The following is an 18,395-nucleotide window of genomic DNA, read 5'->3' as shown; positions in this document are numbered from 1 at the left end:
TCACTTGAGATGTTGATGTAGCCCTTAATTTACTTGCTATTTCTTATAGCTATATTCTAGTTTATTTGCACACTCTAGTATTTTCCTTGTACATTTTATACTTAAGTTCTGCTTCTAAGCAGTGAAATGAACTTTTGTACACAGTTATTTATATAGACTATAAAGACCGCAGCACAGCAGACTCATTTCTCTGGCTCTAATCAGACTGTAGGCTAAGATGATCTAGACTGTAATATTCATTATAAAAACGCATTCCGTTCTAAGTCCCATGATGCCTCAGCACAGGATCATGTGGCCAGCAAGAGACTGTAGTAGCTATGCTTGCTGCGAGGACAGTATGACCATCTTTCTTTTTATTTACTTATTAAAATCTTATCAGGGCCTCTGCGCCGTGGTTTAGAAATAAAAGCTGCGCAAGAACCCGGATACATCAAGGGCTTCAGTGTGTATCACGTGCGCCGGCATATGATAAATATTCCCCAATGAGGAGACATTTAAGGAGGCTTAGATCTTATCTTCGACTTATAACTCATAACTGTATTCCATTATTTGTAGCTTGCGCTTCCTCTTGTGTCTATGCAATTATGTAATTGCTTCATCTAGAAAGACAAAAAACATGTAAACTCAAATGACTCAACTGAAGATATTCCACAGATTTTCTACTAATACTGGCTGAATGATATATTATTGATATTTATTGGATGCATAGGGCCATAATATCAGCTGGATATACGTCCTCATAGATGGCAATAGGCGCCCAGCAGAGGTACATGTGTGGCACATCACAGTGCACGGGAATAAAGATAGAGCATGCTCTATCTTTTCCAGTGTTTACGGCAGGACGCAATGCCTCGCTATGAGCAGCACTCATCCCTCCTCTTCTCCAGCGACCTGCCGTGTGCTGACTCAATCACGTGTGTGTGTGAATCCACCCTTACTATGCTGCTTCATTTTTGTCTTCTAGCACTCACACTAAAATATGCAAATACGTTTTCCAGGATGGGATAAGGAAAACCATGCCTTTTTTAGCTACATTGTAAGGCAGCTCCCTTAACATCAAGAATGACTTTCAGGAAGCCTAATGACATGATGTGGGATTAAAACCAAACCAGTATATGTATACCAGAAGGAACAGACTGTATAAAGCACTATAGTGGAGCTTTTATGTCTATAAATCTCCACACGTCTACAAGGCAGCCTTAATTGGCAAAGTATATCCACTGTTAGTCAAAAGCCTTGCACTTAGCCAAAACAGTTCCCTACACTGTGTTGAAGAGACCCAACCACTGCTGTCTACAGTTGGGGGTGTGTTCATTTTGGAATAGATATGCTGGTTTGATTTTAATCCCACATCATGTCATAAGGCTTCCTGAAAGTCATGCTTGATGGTAAGCGGCTGCCTTACAAGGCAGCAAAGAGGCATGGTTTTCCTTATCCCATCCTGGAAAACCTATTTGCATATTTTTTTCCAGAATCCCACTTTGGAGCTTCAATGGCTATAAGTCTCCATATGCCTACATGGCGGCCTTAATTGGCAAAGAGCTCTTACTTCTCCACCACTCTCACTATACAGAGAAATGAGCTGCCCGCTTCCTGTCAGTGATAAGGAGTACGGCCCTTCGTAGTGAGCTGGATCATTAGGCTCACTTAAGAGAGTCGGCTCTACTGGCACCTAAACGGGTCCTGTACTCTCTTCTGTTGAATCTCCCCGTAACTTTCAGAGTTTCTCTGACCCACACACCACTATGGGCATGTCGGGTCGTGGACCAGATGGGAAGTGGGGTGGGCAGAGATGGTAGATTATAATAGAAATCTCAGCCGGTTCCAATCTGGTCTAAAGATAAAACTGGTGGAGTTTCCACCCATATTCACTAAAAGACTTTGTAGATTCGGCACAGAACCACTAGCAGGGGGAATTTTTTTTTTTGTTTGTTTCTTTTTATTGTTTTGTTAAAGAAAACAAACAAATATTGCAATGCATGTATTACAATGGATGTAAATGTTAGCTTATGATATCAAGTTTTGAGGTGCAGATATATATCAAGCAATACATGTCATAGCATAACTATTAACACATGTAAAATAAAACATAAACATTAAACAATGTCCATCTAAATTCCTCCAATTATTATTATGATTTAAAGAGCGTCGCTACTTGTTTTGGTAATCCACATAATCATAATGGGTGGGCAGATCGAAAGTCATTCCAAGCTGCCCACTGTTTCTCGCACATGCTTAGTTGGCCTTTAGTTTTTGCGATAAGTGATTCCATTTTATAATTATTATCTACTGTCCCTTGGGATCCAGGCATTGCCTTGCTATCTCTAGGTATGGACAATCTCCCATTCACTCATGCAATGATTATCTCCCATTGCTTGAATGCAACTAGAAACCTAATAGCAAAAAATTGGAAATCATCATCCCTTCCCTCAATACAAGAAATTTTACGTACAGTAGATAATAATTATAAAATGGAATCACTTAGCGGGGGGAATTTTAAGAATGGCATTTAGAACTCCAGTCTTAATGAATTTGCCCCAATATGTCTAGATAATATAAGTCCAGTTCTACATATTGTACCATGTAATTATTGCTGTAATTACCGTATGTAAATTAAATTATTTCTGCAATATTATTTTAGGAAAGGTGATGAAATCGTGGAGATAAATGAACACACTGTCACCAACAAGTCTCTGAATGAAGTATATGCTTTATTAAGCCATTGTCATCCTGGACCTATCATTATCCTGATCAGCAGACACCCAGATCCTCAGGTAAGGCATGCAGCCATAGACAGCTACGGTAGTAATAATAATGGAGTTGGATTAAAATCTAACACATTGTGCACATTTCCAAAACTCAGATATTTGCTTTCTAATACATAGCGCAAGAACCCCCATAGCAGACAATGTAAAAATAACTTCCTGACTGATGCAATTTCCACTGGAAGGAACATAAGAGAATTTCAAGTTGAATTGGGCAAAGTTGAGACTAGACAAATATATGATTTATCGCAGTGCTGAATGCTTCCCTGATGCATTTGAGGCCACCAAACTATCCTATAATCTTCAAAGTTGTCTATCATAAACTAAAATGGCTTATATAAATGGAAAGGAGCTATGTGTTTGAGTTGGACAACCCCTTTAACATTAAAGGAAATCTACCATCATAATCATGATAACCAAGGACGCTTACTCATAGATCCAGGCAATGTCACTGTGAAAACCTTCTTATATTTGTTATACATGGCCTTCTTCCTTTTAAAATCAACTTCAAAAATTATACTGAGCCAGAAAAGCCCTGGGGGGATGTTACTAGAGCCCCATGTTCTGCAGCTTCACAAGTTGTTATACTGTGCTGGAGCAGTAAGATTACATGATACAGAAGGAGAGGGGAAATGCCGAGGGAGCAAAGGTGAGGGGGTGACCCAGTAGCCGTTCAGGCTCATTAGCATAGTTGTAAAAGTTGATTCTAGAAGGAAGGAGGTCATGGATAACAAATATAAGAGTCAAAGGGCCTCAATCTATAAGTAAGGTGAGGTATAGGTAAGGTAATAAGTTGGTATATCACTTGATTGCTTGATTTTGATAGTAGATTTCCTTTAATATAAGTAAAGCTGAGTTCCCACCTTTAGTCACATATTAGTTTTTTCTGTTCCATTATAGAAACTGAAAAAACTCAAAGATAGATGCATTATACAATGGACAAACACTGTGTATAATTCTGCTGGGTTTTATTTATCACAAAGCACAAAACAGTTAAAAGATTTTTTCTTATGAGCAGATTTCGGAGCAGCAGTTGCAGCAAGCTATGGCTGAGGCTGTGGAACGAGACCATCCTCAGTACAGCGTGGAAGGTATGACAAAAGCTGCACATAAAACATTAAATATAAGAAATGCAATGACAATACATTTCACAGAATGAATATCTGCAGTGATAGAAAGAGCGTCAAAAACTGCTGGTTGCCCCTCTGTTGTAGAACAATTTAATTCACCATGACTTGAAATTTTCCCTTGTGGTTTTTGGTATTCTTAAAGATGAAGGTGTACTTACCTGGCTCCAGCTCCCATTTCAAATATTGCAAACATTTCTAGGTCTTCCTGGAAAACCCCTTTAACTCCTATACCATTGACCATATTCAACATTCAGAAAAGGTACCTGAAATGTAGCTTAATGTATATATCTTTATTTCAGGGGATAAGAAGATGTTTTCATGCTCCCACGGGAAATACCAATGTGACCACTGTATAGAGAGATATGCTGCTTATTTGTATTACAGCAGGAGGGAACAGAAACCAATGGTCCGGTCAAGTAGTGACAGCAATTACAACCCCAGATGTGCCAGTGCAGACACCTACCAGAGCAGGGTACATAGTGTGGATGTGCCAGTGCGAACAGAGCTCATCCAGCCCCATTATTCTGCTCCTGTAAATATGGAAAACCATGCACCCCATAATAATGAAATGCAAGCTCCAACTCAGGTTCTGTCTAAGAAGATTAATGGACACTCAGGAGAAATCATAGTAAAGAAGCTCCCATCCAAACCAGCTCCGCCACCGAGGAAATACTACAAGCAAGACACAAAGGATGATGTAAGTCTACACTATTTTCCTCACTTTGTACCTTGGTCTGAATCAGCATGATGGGTCACGGTAACCCAGGGCTTGCTTCCATAATGTTTCAATGAAACCCTATACATGTACAGTATGAAACATCATATATTCAATTAGAAATTAAGAAATATAGAGCACATTAGACATAAAAAGATCACTAATACATACATAAGATAGACAGGATGTGGCTTGGCAAAGGAAGTTTATGCTGTACATACATATATCATAAGATATATAAAGATATACCGTATATGTGCCAGCTTATAACACCCGATGATATGTAATAACAGATACTAATGTCTGCCAGATTTCAGAAAGGAACAAATCAATTAAAAAGCAATGCAAGGAAAAGCGACTTAGAGAAAATTTTAATAAATAAAGTATAAAAAGCTACACTTTAAACATTTTAAAAAAAAATCAATAGTACAAGTAAATAAATACTACAAGTCAAACATTGAGCTTATCATGGCTTTTTTCACATCCGTGCTGCCCAGTTCTTCTGTATAATATCCTATAGGACTCTGCTGATGCTTCTCAATACATATAAACTAGGGGTGTATGGGGCTGGTGGGGCCTATGGGGCCCATATGGTGTACCATTTCTATATGAGAAGACTGGTACTATAAACATTACATTATAATTTGGGGCCTGACACATTTTGCATTTGGGTCTGAAAGCTTCGATTTTCACCACTGCGTAAATCCATTCTTCCCTAAAACCTCTTGAGAGAATTTTGTGATCTGTAATGGCTCCTTGCTGATAGATCTTACCTACAGTGATGTATTGTTAAAAACTACTGATGTGTAAAAATAGGTTTTAGGATGGGATCTCCATTACTAAATATAATTGCCTCATGGAGAAGAGGCTGCGGATGGATTCCATACAGTGATATCTGTCACCCATAGCCTCAAATGGCCTCATATCCTTTTTTTAAAAAAGCAAAAAGGAAGCAGGATGAATAAACTCGGTCGGTCTCCTGTGCTTTTCATGCAGTCTTTCCTACTGTATATGACTCAAACTGAGCATATGCAAGCGAAAGGATGATAACGTTTTCCAGTATATGTCCACAGACATGTTCAGCAATTATACAGGTGCGTTCCTGGCATACACTATGCATGTGTCCAAAAAAATGAGATGCAAATGTAGGCTAAGAACTATTCTATTCGCTGACAACTGAAAAAATTAAGGAACTGAAACCAATTATTTTAGAAAACTTTCAGAAAACTGAAGACCTTCAGTACAAATAATTTTCTCAATATATTACTGGTGCCTCATCATGCAGGGAGCGATTTGGCGAGCTCTGTGTAGCGCTGCATAATCTGTGTGCGCTATATAAAGGAATTATGTGTGTAAAATAACCAAAAAAAGAACCTAGAAGCTGAGCATTTCCATGTGAAAATGTAGCATTACATGGTGCCCATTCAAAATAATGCACAATAATGCACTACATGGGTGTGCTGAACCATGCAGAGGACGTAGTACTTTTTCAACTTTCTTTCAGTATTCGACTGTCCTTTACTCGGGATAATAAAGCCTTTACCAATGGGTCAATGAAAGCCTCATTCACACCAGTGAATAAGTAGTAATATCTGGTTATAGGCTTCAGATCAGAACCAACACCAGCTTACCCAGAGATTGTGCAGAGTCCTTTAGAGAATATTGTGGTTTCACAGTACTGTTTTTGACATGACTGCATTGTTTCACAGGAAGCAGGAAACTTGTTGCTAAAAGGAAACCAGCATTTGACAGCCCACAGAGTATTAGATACATCAGTATCATCTGCTGAATCTTTGTACACAACGACAAGCGAACCAAAGTCTCTAGACACAGGTATGTTACCGACCAATGCAGCCTTTATCCTGCACACCGCTACAGTCCCTGCACCGAGGAGGACCTAGTCCTCATTGTAACCTAGTTATAGCTCTGGATTCTCTATAGGGAATCCAAGGGACAGAAAGACATACAGCACTTTGACCTATGTTAATTTCCTGTTTATTTTCTGTGTTAATTTCTCAAGGTTTTATAAGATTACTTTTAGATAACAAAAACAGTCCATGCTCATGTGATGGACACTTTAGTACATGTCAAGGCATCGCTCTGATAACATATGTACCTGCGTGTCTGACACATGACCAAGGACTGGGTATGTATGCAGGAAGTAAGAAATTAATGTCAGTAAGCAGAGATCTAGAAGAGGTCTCTTAGGAATTTTTGATAAAAATGTGTTATCTATCACTTACTGTACATTGGATCTAAAGCAATACTGCATAAGTGACATGAGTACCAAAAGTATCCAAGTGTGACACAGTGGGGGTCATTTACTAAGGGCCCGATTCGCGTTTTCCCGACGTGTTACCCGAATATTTCCGATTTGTGCCGATTGTACCTGAATTGCCCCGGGATTGTGGCGCACGCGATCGGATTGTGGCGCATCGGCGCCGGCATGCGCGCGACAGAAATCGGGGGGGCGTGGCCGAACGAAAACCCGATGTATTCGGAAAAACCGCTGCATTTAAAAACCGAAAAAGTGTCGCTTGGGGAGCGCTTACCTTCACCTGGTCCGAGGTGGTGCATTCCGGCGCGATGAGATGACTTTCAGCGCAGCAGCGCCACCTGGTGGACAGCGGAAGAACTGCATTCATAAATCCCGGCCGGACCCGAATCCAGAGCAGAGAACGCGCCGCTGGATCGCGACTGGACCGGGTAAGTAAATGTGCCCCAGTAAGTCACTGCCTACAATTTTTACCATCCTACTTTGAATTTCAACTTTTTAATTTGTAAGTAGTATTTTTGATATATATATATATATATATATATATATATATATATATATATATATATATATACTGCATATTTATATATTTGCATCTCTAGTTAAGCATTTAAGGAGTTTTGAACAGGGACTGGATTGGGGTGAGCACAAAGAAAATAAATTGGACTTACTCTGCAACTAGGGGACATGGCATGGCTGTCCCAAACTCCCAGCTGGGCCAAAAGTCTTAGCTGGCTCTGGATTCACTGCCGCCAATCAGGGGCCTCAGCAGGTCCCGGTGACATGGAATGAGTGACATCACTGATGCTTTCTCAGTGCCCTGATTGGCCCCAGTGGGTACTGTCAACTTCAACACTTTTGGTCCTGCCAGGAGTGCCAAGGCACTGATGGCTGCAGTTGATGCTGGAACCGTGAACTGGGGATACTGTCAGTACACTTTAAGTTTTTTGCTTACCCCTGCCCCGAGAGTTTAAAAGGAGTTTCCAATTTCAGCAAATGCATGTTATTGTTGGTATAATAAAAAACTTATATTGTTAATTTCCTGTTTATTTTCTGTGTTAATTTCTCAAGGTTTTATAAGATTAATTTTAGACAACAAAAACAGTCCATGCTCATGTGATGGACACTTTGGTACATGACAAGGCATCGCTTTGATAACCCATGTACCTGCGTGTCTGACACATGGCCAAGTACTGGGTATGTCCGCAGGAAGTAAGAAATTAATGGCAGTAAGCAGAGATCTAGAAGAGGTCTCTTAGGAATTTTTGCTGATATATTATAATGAAAAATCGAAAATGATAATAACAATAATATGAAATTGGATAAAAAAGTATTCTATACTAATTGTAGAAACAATCCTGATAATGTCTCTGGTAAACATGGCAGATTAACTTAAAGGGAACCTGTCAGGGTGATTTGAGACACTAAACTAGCCTCAAGTCCTTAAGGACCAGTGATTTAGTTTACCAAATCTCCCTGTATGATTTTCTAATAATCTATGTGTTGCGCTCAGTGAAGTTGGCATAGTACTTCCCGGCTTAACTGAACAAGCACATGCGAAATGAAGCTGGGGCATTATGCCGGCTTCACTTGCTGCATCGCAAGAGGGGGTGCCGGGTTGCATCAGACTCACATCTAGGTAAGTAGAAAATTGTTATTTTGTTTTTGCTTACAGCCCTCATACAGATCAATTTTGGACACTAAACCACAGATCCATGAGGACCTGTAGTTGGTTTAGGGTCCTAAATTGACCAGAGAGGTCTTCTTTAACAGTTATATCACTGTTCTTCTGTCTAAGGATAAGACAATTAATTTTCCTCATGTTCCATAGGCAATCCTAATATATCACATCACAAGCCATTGCTGAGACGGCAGGCACGTGTTGATTACAGTCTTGAGGCACCAGTAGAAGATCCTTGGGTCCGTATATCTGACTGCATTAAAAATCTATTTAGTCCTATATTATCGGAAGACCATAGCCTAATGGATATGGATGTAAGCAGCACAGGAATGGATAGTTCAGTAGCTGCTGGGCAGCAAGAAGCTCAAGGAGGGGATTGTACTTCTCAGACATGCAGGAATGAAGTTGGGCACCTAAAGAAAGGTCCTCCAGTGGCACCCAAACCAGCTTGGTTCCGTCAGAGTTTAAGAGGCTCTAAGAATGTAGATCGAACATCAGATGGTGCAAATGTAGTTAAACCCAAGGAAACTGGCAATAGTTGTAGACCACAGATTTCCAATAGGACATCCTCAATCAAACAGAGAATAAGTTCTTTTGAAACTTTTAGTACATCACAGCCGCCAACTAAAGGGAATGATAAACCCAGTGTCCGAAATCCAGCCCAAATGGAAAATCCTCTTAACAAGGAGCTAGAAGTAGAATGTGTAACCATTTCATTCAATAAAGTCACAGTTAACTCAGTTGAAAGTCAGATTAAAGACTTTTCTGAACCTCAGATAATGTCTCCTATGGACAAGAATGAAACTAGGGAGTCAACCTCTCCACCAAAGTTCTTGAGTACAAGAAGAACAAGCAGTACCGGTAATGAACCCCATCACCACTCTTCTTACACAGAGCTTACTGAGCCCTTAGCCCTCAAGACTCCAAGCCAAAGATCAAGGAGTTACCCATTGACCTCCACACCATCAATCGACAACAGCAAGACATCAGAGAACTGCAGCAAAATCTATTCTATAAGCAACCAAGTGTCTTCTGCTCTGATGAAATCCTTGCTGGCTTTCCCTCAGTCACCATGTATACAAGGCAGTGATGTATGGCAGTTTGAGGCGACTATTGGAGGAGAAAACACATTGGCTTCATTCAATGAAAATCAGCACTTGGACACAGGATTTTCAGTGAAGTAAGTTTAGTACTTGTATAATGCAATTATTGTGTGATTCCTTGTAGAAACGTAACTAGCTCTTTATTTTGTATGATAGTATATATATTCAATGCATCAAAAATGATATCTATATCCACATGAAGCATCATTTATGGACTGTATATGGCATGGTTCCACATTTCTTGCTCTTCATCAATGCAGAGTTAGGTCCTGGGCAACTGGGTGAGGTGCGATTGCCTCATCTTTTGGATTATGAACTAGGTAACTATATGCAGCTATGGCTGCTTGAAGTGTGTAGGGTATTAATGGTTTAGGATTATTCTTGTTTTTGTAGAATCTCAGTTGTTTCATCTATAATAAAACACCAACATAGAAATGTCAGATTGCTGCAAAATTATGTAAATAAATGCAATTACGTTCTGATAATAAACTGGGGGTAATTTATAATGACTGGCCCATAACCCATTTATGATATACTATTTGAATCAACTCTTTGTTATCTAAAATTATTTAATTAACATAATAACATTTAAAGATCACTCGTAGAACTGGTAGAACACTTATGACACCAGAACCAAGTTAAATACAGTACCAAAACCATGATCATACCATAAATACAGCCTCATAACCAAGTTTGTGCATATTTGCAACACCAGAACCCAGTGAAGTAAATAATTGAAGCATCGGTGCCAAGTGCATAATAAAAGAACCAAGCTCAGTGTGAAAAGTATTGAGCGTAGAATTGTGAGCTCTTGTGTAATAACAGCACTTACTCTTACACTTACATTTACATGGCTGTTATTGGAACACTGATCTGTTCGCATCATTTGTGACCAGATCATGGCCCCAAAAGACTTCAATGGCCCTTTGTCATGGACCATGACAGCTAGCTGCTCATGTGCCTATGGAGGGAGGAGAGTGAAGAGCGCTCTCCCCTCCCCTTCCTTCTCCAGGCCCTGTTCTAGCCAGGGATCCAGACCAGGCGAGCACACAGCCATCTGAATATACCCTAAATCTGATTACATCTGATCAAAGGAGACCTTTTTCTTCTACCTTGCAGCTGTTTCAACCTTTTCCAGCCAAAATGCCTCTCTGCAAATTAAGCAACACAAAAATTTTAGACTTTTCACTTCGTCATCATCTCCTCTATCTTCTTAGAGAAGATAGTGATATGAAAGACTCTAACAGAACAGCAATGGTTGCCTCTCATGCAGGCTTCCCAGTGGCATTTTGCAGCACGATAACTTGTCTGTAATGGTCGGACACTAGATTTATTGACAGTTGAGCATTTGTGGAACCAGGTTCTCCAACCTACAAGTGTGCAAGCTATAAATGTGTATAGCATGTCTGACTTATACAGTATGTTATACTATGTAGACAATGAAAAATCAAACCTTACCAGGGAAGACAAAGTAATGACTTTTTACCAGTGTGTTATTGATGTTTACAGATAGTGTTAGGCAGCAGCCCTGGAGAACTTTGTAACCAGCGAGTGTGTAGTTAGTAATGGCAGGACTGTGAAAAATATATTTATATTCTTTAATTCTAGCTGGACTTGGAGTTCTCTCACGGACTGTTGCATGTTCTTCACTGAACACAACACAGCCCTCCCCTAACACCAAGTAACTGTTGTATAACAATGTCTTATTAGTATGTGGTATTATAAGAAGCATGCTACAGTAGAGGGAAGGGGCTTTGCTGTGTTTAGTGTAGAGATCTCACACACCAATGATCCAGAGTACAGCTACAATCTTGGAATATAGATGCATTTTTCACAGTCCTGCTGCTACTAACACACACAAAGGTATGCACTCACAGATATGTATTTCTCAGATACAACATATGTAAGAAACTATACTTTAATTGCTAATATACATCTCAGCAATTTCCTAAGATGATGTACATGTTAAGACAACCTGCTTGTGCCATCATGGGGTGTCACCTGGCAAAGCAGGAGCAAAGAGTCTGGTAAAATCAGTTCTACTAGTTAATTTTTGTCTTCTTGTCTCACAGCCTTTCTGAACTGAGGGGATATGGAGGGGGACAGCCTGAAATGGAGAAGGAAAAGAAGATCTCCGGGCAGACATTATCTCTGCCCTCTATAAATGTGAGTGCAGGCCAGTCTGTCATTTCACTACTTCCCCTGGAAGAACTGACACAACTAATAGAGGAAGTGAAAGGACTGGACGAGAAAACACTGAAGGTATGTAAGTTTTTACACATTATTCTTTTTATCTTTTTTATTACTCTTTTGGACTGAAGCATATACATAAAAGGGACCTGTGAGCTGATTGGAGGTCACTAGACCACAAGCCTGCATGATGTGATGTACGGTAGATGTGGTTTAGGGTCCTAAACTAGCCTATATTAAAGTGACCCATCCTTGCAGTGGCACACAAGCAGTGAAAATGATGGCACTGAGGTCAGTAAAGTTTTCTCTACTGATCATATGATCAATGTGCAGGGCATTTATTGGTGTACTAAACAGGACACCCCAATTTAGGGTAGTTTCACATCAGCTGTGCAACCATGGTGTTTTGTCTCCGTTGTGTCTCAATTTGTATTCCGTTTTATCTCTGCGTCCGCAAAAGAAACTGAAGGTTTAACATTGCTTAGAAAATATGGTTTCCCAGCCTCATTAGTGAAAAAAAGCTGATATTTTATTTATTTTTTTTGTGGACCCATGAACTTCTATGGGCTTCAGTGATCCACGTCAGTCAGACATTTCATATATTTTCAACGAACAACGAATCAGTGAAAAAATAAGCCAATGTGAAAACACCCATTGAAAACATGAGACATCCGTGGAAATGAATGACGGATGTGAAAAACAACGCCAATGTGAAAGAACCCTGAGGGTGCGGTCACACGTATCGCTTTGAATCCATTTATAATCGGAATACCCTTTAAATAAGAAGTAGGTTGGTCTAAAGGGGTGTCTCAAAATAGAGAGGAAACAGCAAACATATCAATGCCAAATAAAAAAGATACATTGTACAATGTGTAAGGTATATAGTAGATATTTTAAAAGAAGTTAAAATTATAAAAATAGGACCACTGTACACAGCACTTTCCCTGGAGGACAGAAGAAATTAGACTGTAAACCCAAATGGTGATTACATTAAAATTGTAAAATCCTTATGAATTATGTTGGCACAAACGGTAACTTTTGGCCTACTACCTAGCATAGATAACCACCAGTGTTGGGCCCTTTGTACATTTACATTTGTACATATACTTGTACAATTACAGCAAAGATTAATTGCTTTTATACAGCATTTGTGACCATTCAAAACTGCGAGGTGACCTTCACATCAGAGTTTTTTCTCCATTTGAAGTATTCCTCCAAAAAGGATGTCACCGTCTCCATGTCTATGGAGATGTGGAACTACACCTTTGTATGTGTTGGTAGTAGCAATGGAACTGTAACTGGATTTATATTTCAGAATTGTAGCTACTCCTAGTGCTCTGAGCACTTTATACTGCCCTGCGCCACAGCCCTTATCCTCCGAATGAAAGCTGAAACAGACTACTGGCTAACTACTAAGAGTAGAGCAGGAGGCTGTGCAGCAGTTCATTGCAGAGAGAGTTCAGTGTAAGAAAATGCCACCTGTGCACTTGATGAAGATTCAAACTTAGGAACGCACTCACATGGACAAGATGTATGTCCCTCATAGATGGCTATGGCACCCGGGCTCGGTACGGTGAGCACAACGTGTGCTCACCATACTGTGCCGTGGCTGCAAATAAGATAGAGCTAAGGAAGGCTGTGCAGCATTATTTTGCTCACCTCTCCTCCTCTCCAGCGTGTCTGGGAATACGTCCATGTGAATGTGCCCTAAGGCCACTTTCACACTGACGAGGGCGCTGGAGGGAGGAGGCGTGAGAGCTGCTCACCCCACACTTCTCTCCATAGGGAGAAGTGTGGCATGCCCATTCTTATAGGGCAAAATAAAGCCTGCTCTATTTTTCAAATGGCTGGATGTATTGCCCACAGTATTGGTTGCATATGACCGTTTTCAAACGTTCATGTCAATCCACCGTTGTATAAAGTAATAACAGTCCTGCTGTTACTAACACCATGTATGGAGTTTTGCAAGGTTAAAACTGTTGGTACATTCCTTTTCAGTCTTGATGTGCTGCTGTGTTGAGCCATTTACTTTATATTAGTAATGGCTTTACAGTATTTATGCTTATATTTGTAGTAAATCAAATATATTTTCCCGCTTACAGCAATTTGATGACATCCACGTGGTGGTTCTGCACAAGGAGGAGGGCGTTGGTCTGGGTTTCAGTCTTGCTGGTGGAATCGATCTGGAAAATAAGGAAATCACTGTATGTATTTTTATTGTATTGTGTGTGTAAATGTGATGTTCCACCTAAGGACCAGGCCATTTTTGTTTTTTGCCTTTCCATTTTTCACTCAGGATTCCCACGGGGAATTTTTGATGCATTTAAATGTATCCAAAATGCAAGTGGGAGGCGATTAGGCCAAAATGCATATTCATTTTCAATTAAATGCATACATTTTGATGTAAACGCATATGCATTTTGGCATAACCTTTTCCCACTTGCATTTTGGATGTGTTTTAAATGTGACAAAAAACACAAGGGAACCCATCCTTTCTGTTTTTAAATATCCATAACTTTTTTATTTTTCTGTTTAAATAGCTGTGTAAGGGCCTGTTTTCTGCCTAACAAATTGTTCTTCATAATAAAGTAATTTCACATTCCATGCTGGTTACTGGGAAGCTAGAAAAAATTTTAAGCAATGAAATTGTAGAAAAAACACATTTGCGCCAATTCAATAGCTTTCATTGTGAGCTCCAAATGAAACCTCTTATATAGCTTTTATTATGTTTTAATAGATTTTAAAAATTAAAAGGGTTGGCTACTCTTTTAAAAATATGTTGCCCATGTGCCTTTAATGCCTTTTGGATAATCTCTGACTGTTCATAAAGTGATTCAACATTCCTGCAACTTCCTTTTAAGCTGTCTTCGGACTCTCTGTCATTCTTTGTTTACATGTCGGAGGTCTGCTGGATAAAAATAACTGTAGCAGGAGCCTTGTGACCCTCCCCTCCATCTCCCAGTCACTGTCAGTGAGGATTGACGGTGAAAAGAGAGACATACCTTGGTACATACCACAGACCTAGTACAATTTTTTTTCAAACTCAGAAATATAAGGCTTTCCCCTAAAAATAAGACCCACTATGTTAATAATAATTAATAATATTAATAATGATAATATTTATTTATATAGCACGGTTATGGTATGTAGCACTTTACAAATCACAGGGGACATTTACAAATAAAATACAGACAGTCCCCGGGTTACATACAAGATAGGGTCTGTAGGTTTGTTCTTAAGTTGAATTTGTATGTAAGTCGGAACTGTATATTTTATAATTGTAACCCCAGTTAAAAATTTTTTGGTCTCTGTGACAATTGGATTTTTAAAATGTTGGGTTGTCATCAGTACCAGGACTAACAATAAAGCTTCATTACAGACACCTGTGATAACTGTTACAGCTGTTTATTGTAGCCTAAGGATAAAGTACAGTAAATTGCCAACCTCCAGAGGTTCGTTTGTAACTAGGGGTCGTCTGTAAGTCAAGTGTTCTTAAGTAGGGGACCGCCTGTACTACATCTGTATTAGTAGATCATTTAGATACTGCAAGAGGTTGTGGCATGGGTTAAGAATTCATGGGATAAATCCATTGACCATTGTCTTGCAATACAAGCAGCTACCAGGACAAGAAGGGCTCATTGTAGGAAAGTGCTTTTGCTAAATATGAGAGATTAGGGCCAATGATTCCAATAGAAATGGAGCCAGAATGAAATTCAGAGTGTGGATAGTTATAAGGATGTTGGAGAAGTTGTTGATTTTTTTTGTTCAACAATAAATGTAAATTTTTGTTCACAGAAAAATAAGACATCCCCTGAAAATAAAACCTACTGCCTCTTTCGGGCCAAAAATTAACATAAGACACTGCAGGAAGGGCTGCATCAGTGAGAGAGGTAGCTGTGTACATATGCAGAGGGCAGCAGGGAAAAGCTGAAACTCTCAAAGGAGATACAGGCAGTCCCCGGGTTACATACAAGATAGGTTCTGGAGGTTTGTTCTTAAGTTGAATTTGTATGTAAGTCGAAACTGTATATTTTATAATGGAAGTTCTAGACAATTTTTTTTCTTTTGCCCCAGTGACAATTGGAGTTTCAAAATTTTTGGTGTAATTGGACCAAGAATTATCAATAAAGTTTCATTACAGACATCTTACAGCTGATCATTGGAGTCTGGGACTATAGTAAAGCATCCAGAGAGCTTCACCAGAGGTCACAGTGGGCAGAGGGGTCCGTCTGTAACTATGGGTTGTCTGTAAGTCGGGTGTCCTTAAGTAGGGGACCGCCTGTATGTATATGCATAGTGGGCCCAGGCTTTATTGAAAGTCGCTACAATCATTTCTTGTACTCTTATTATAAAGATCAGATCTCATATTTATAAAACACATTGAATTTCTGTACTTAGGAGTCGGGTTCTGGAATTTGTGTAGAATTAAAGTATTCTATCTTTTGTCCTATCATAAAGTGACCATGCCTCCTGTTTCAGGTGCACCGAGTTTTCTCTGATGGACTTACTGCTCAAGAAGGAACAATACAAAAAGGAGATAAAGTATTGTCTATTAATGGAAAATCACTGAAAGGTGTCAGCCACAATGATGCTCTGGGAATTCTGCGTCAGGCTCGCCACCCCAGACAAGCTGTCATTGTAATAAAGAAAGAAAAAGATGGAGGACAATCCTTAGATACAACAGATTTCTGTGGAGTCTCTGATGACTCAACAATCTCTAGTGAGTATTGGGATAACCTTGAAAGCTGCTCTTAAATGCTTGGATTTTTCCTCTTACTACAGAGGAATAAAACACGTGCCCTATAAAGCTAACTATGGCTTTCTCTGGTGGCTAAACCACTGTGATATGTATCAGTAGCTCTGTGGATGAGATTAAACAAATCTCATCCACCTTCCATAGCTAAAACCTTCAATATGTTGTCTTTGTGTGTGACCCGGGCATTGGACCAAAATACAGTAACTGTAGAAGGGGTTCTTATATTGTCAACAATTTGGTTTCATAGGCCTATCAGGATTACTGTGCACTTGTTCTACATCACATTCTTTCCAGTTAATATTTAATACCTCCCTTCATTTCTCACAGGTGTGGAAAGTGCAGAATCTACGATGACCGTCACCCTGGAGAAGCATTTGTCTGGACTAGGATTCAGTTTAGATGGAGGAAAAGGTTCTGTTAATGGAGACAAGCCCATTGTCATTAATAGGATTTTCAAAGGTACATTTTTTTAAATTATTTTTGTGAATGCTTCATAACTAACATACAGTATGTGGTATAAGGAAGGGAAAGTGCAGACACTAAGTTTAACCTAAAGTCTTGTGAAAGATTGCAGTGTCAACATTCTCAGTTTGGCAACATCACCCTCTTCCTTAAATGGAAAGCTTTTAAATTGTTCCCCAGTTGAAAGTTGTGTGAATCAAAACTGAAAGCAGTTCAAATGTACAGTATATGAATTTCACACAGGCCCAAAGCTGCTGGGGGGGGGGTTGTACATAAGGAACCCATGGGGGTTAGGGGGGTTGTATCTAATGAATCCATAGGGCGTAAGGGGGGCTTAATATAAAATACCTAAGAACGGGTTGATTGGTATGATACACTAGGAAATATTTTAGGGAACAGGAGGTTTTAGTTTCTGAATTTTTAATGCTGCCACAAAAACGTGGCTGAATTTGGGCCGATCCTAACGGGAAAAATGAAATCCCCCCCCCCTAAGTGTCCAATTGCTATGGAAACATCTAATAAGGTCTACTATAGAATAAAATAGAAAAAATATGGCCCTCCAGTGAAAATACCTGAGATGCTTATATCAAAAATATAACCCTGCCAAAAATGTAGCAAACACATAAATATATTCCAGCAATGAATATACCAAACACAGAAATACAAATGACTGTGACTGTATAAATATTTACCAGTAATGAATAAACAGCATATAATAATATCAATATCCCCCCCTGTAGTGTATACAGCCAGCCTGCCTCCCCTGAAATGTATATAGCCAGCCTCTGCAAAAATAATGTAATAATACTTACCTACCTGCGCTACCTGAAACCACATGATCTGTCCCACATCACCGGTATCCTCTCACTCTATGACCCAGCGCCTAAACAATAACGTTGGCAGCCAAGCGCCTGGGTCAGCCTGAGGGCACTGGCTACACACAGCAACCAGGATGGGAGGTGAGTAAAGCGCCCCTTGGCATTCGCCTACCCTCGCCTACCCCTCGTCCCAGCCCTGCACTGAAGCTCTGTTGCCCAGGGGCCTACTGAAACCTGGAGCCGACCCTGATTGCATTTAATATAATATAATGCAATGTTAAATTTTTAGCCATTGCTGAATGTATTTTATGTTTCTTGCACATTTATATAGTTAATTGAAAAAACATATAGTAAAAACAAATATCGAGCTGCAAACATTCAAGGTTTTACTCGCAAGTAGCTGCTTTATTTAAAGAAAATACTGATGTTTTGCATGACTTTACAATATCAACCACTAGAGGGCAGCTGTACACTTATAAGTGAAATACAGAGGTAGATAT

General features: G+C 39.6%; 1 protein-coding gene across 1 annotated transcript in view; it reads left to right on the top strand.

The window, feature by feature from the left end:
- IL16 (interleukin 16) overlaps positions 1-18,395 on the top strand; it is a 66,622-nt gene that overhangs the window by 42,055 nt on the left and 6,172 nt on the right. Inside the window, exons 11-19 of the mRNA XM_072148356.1 lie at positions 2,642-2,774; positions 3,784-3,856; positions 4,195-4,592; positions 6,320-6,443; positions 8,717-9,746; positions 11,742-11,931; positions 13,962-14,063; positions 16,339-16,579; positions 16,943-17,074. Of these exons, the coding sequence (XP_072004457.1) occupies positions 2,642-2,774; positions 3,784-3,856; positions 4,195-4,592; positions 6,320-6,443; positions 8,717-9,746; positions 11,742-11,931; positions 13,962-14,063; positions 16,339-16,579; positions 16,943-17,074 (2,423 nt within the window). The remainder of the gene's footprint in view (positions 1-2,641; positions 2,775-3,783; positions 3,857-4,194; positions 4,593-6,319; positions 6,444-8,716; positions 9,747-11,741; positions 11,932-13,961; positions 14,064-16,338; positions 16,580-16,942; positions 17,075-18,395) is intronic.

Source organism: Engystomops pustulosus, chromosome 4 (genome assembly GCF_040894005.1).
Source record: "Engystomops pustulosus chromosome 4, aEngPut4.maternal, whole genome shotgun sequence".
Classification (NCBI taxonomy): Eukaryota; Metazoa; Chordata; class Amphibia; order Anura; family Leptodactylidae; genus Engystomops; species Engystomops pustulosus.
Note: the sequence above shows the minus strand (reverse complement) of the source record. Positions and strands in the feature narration are given on the sequence as shown.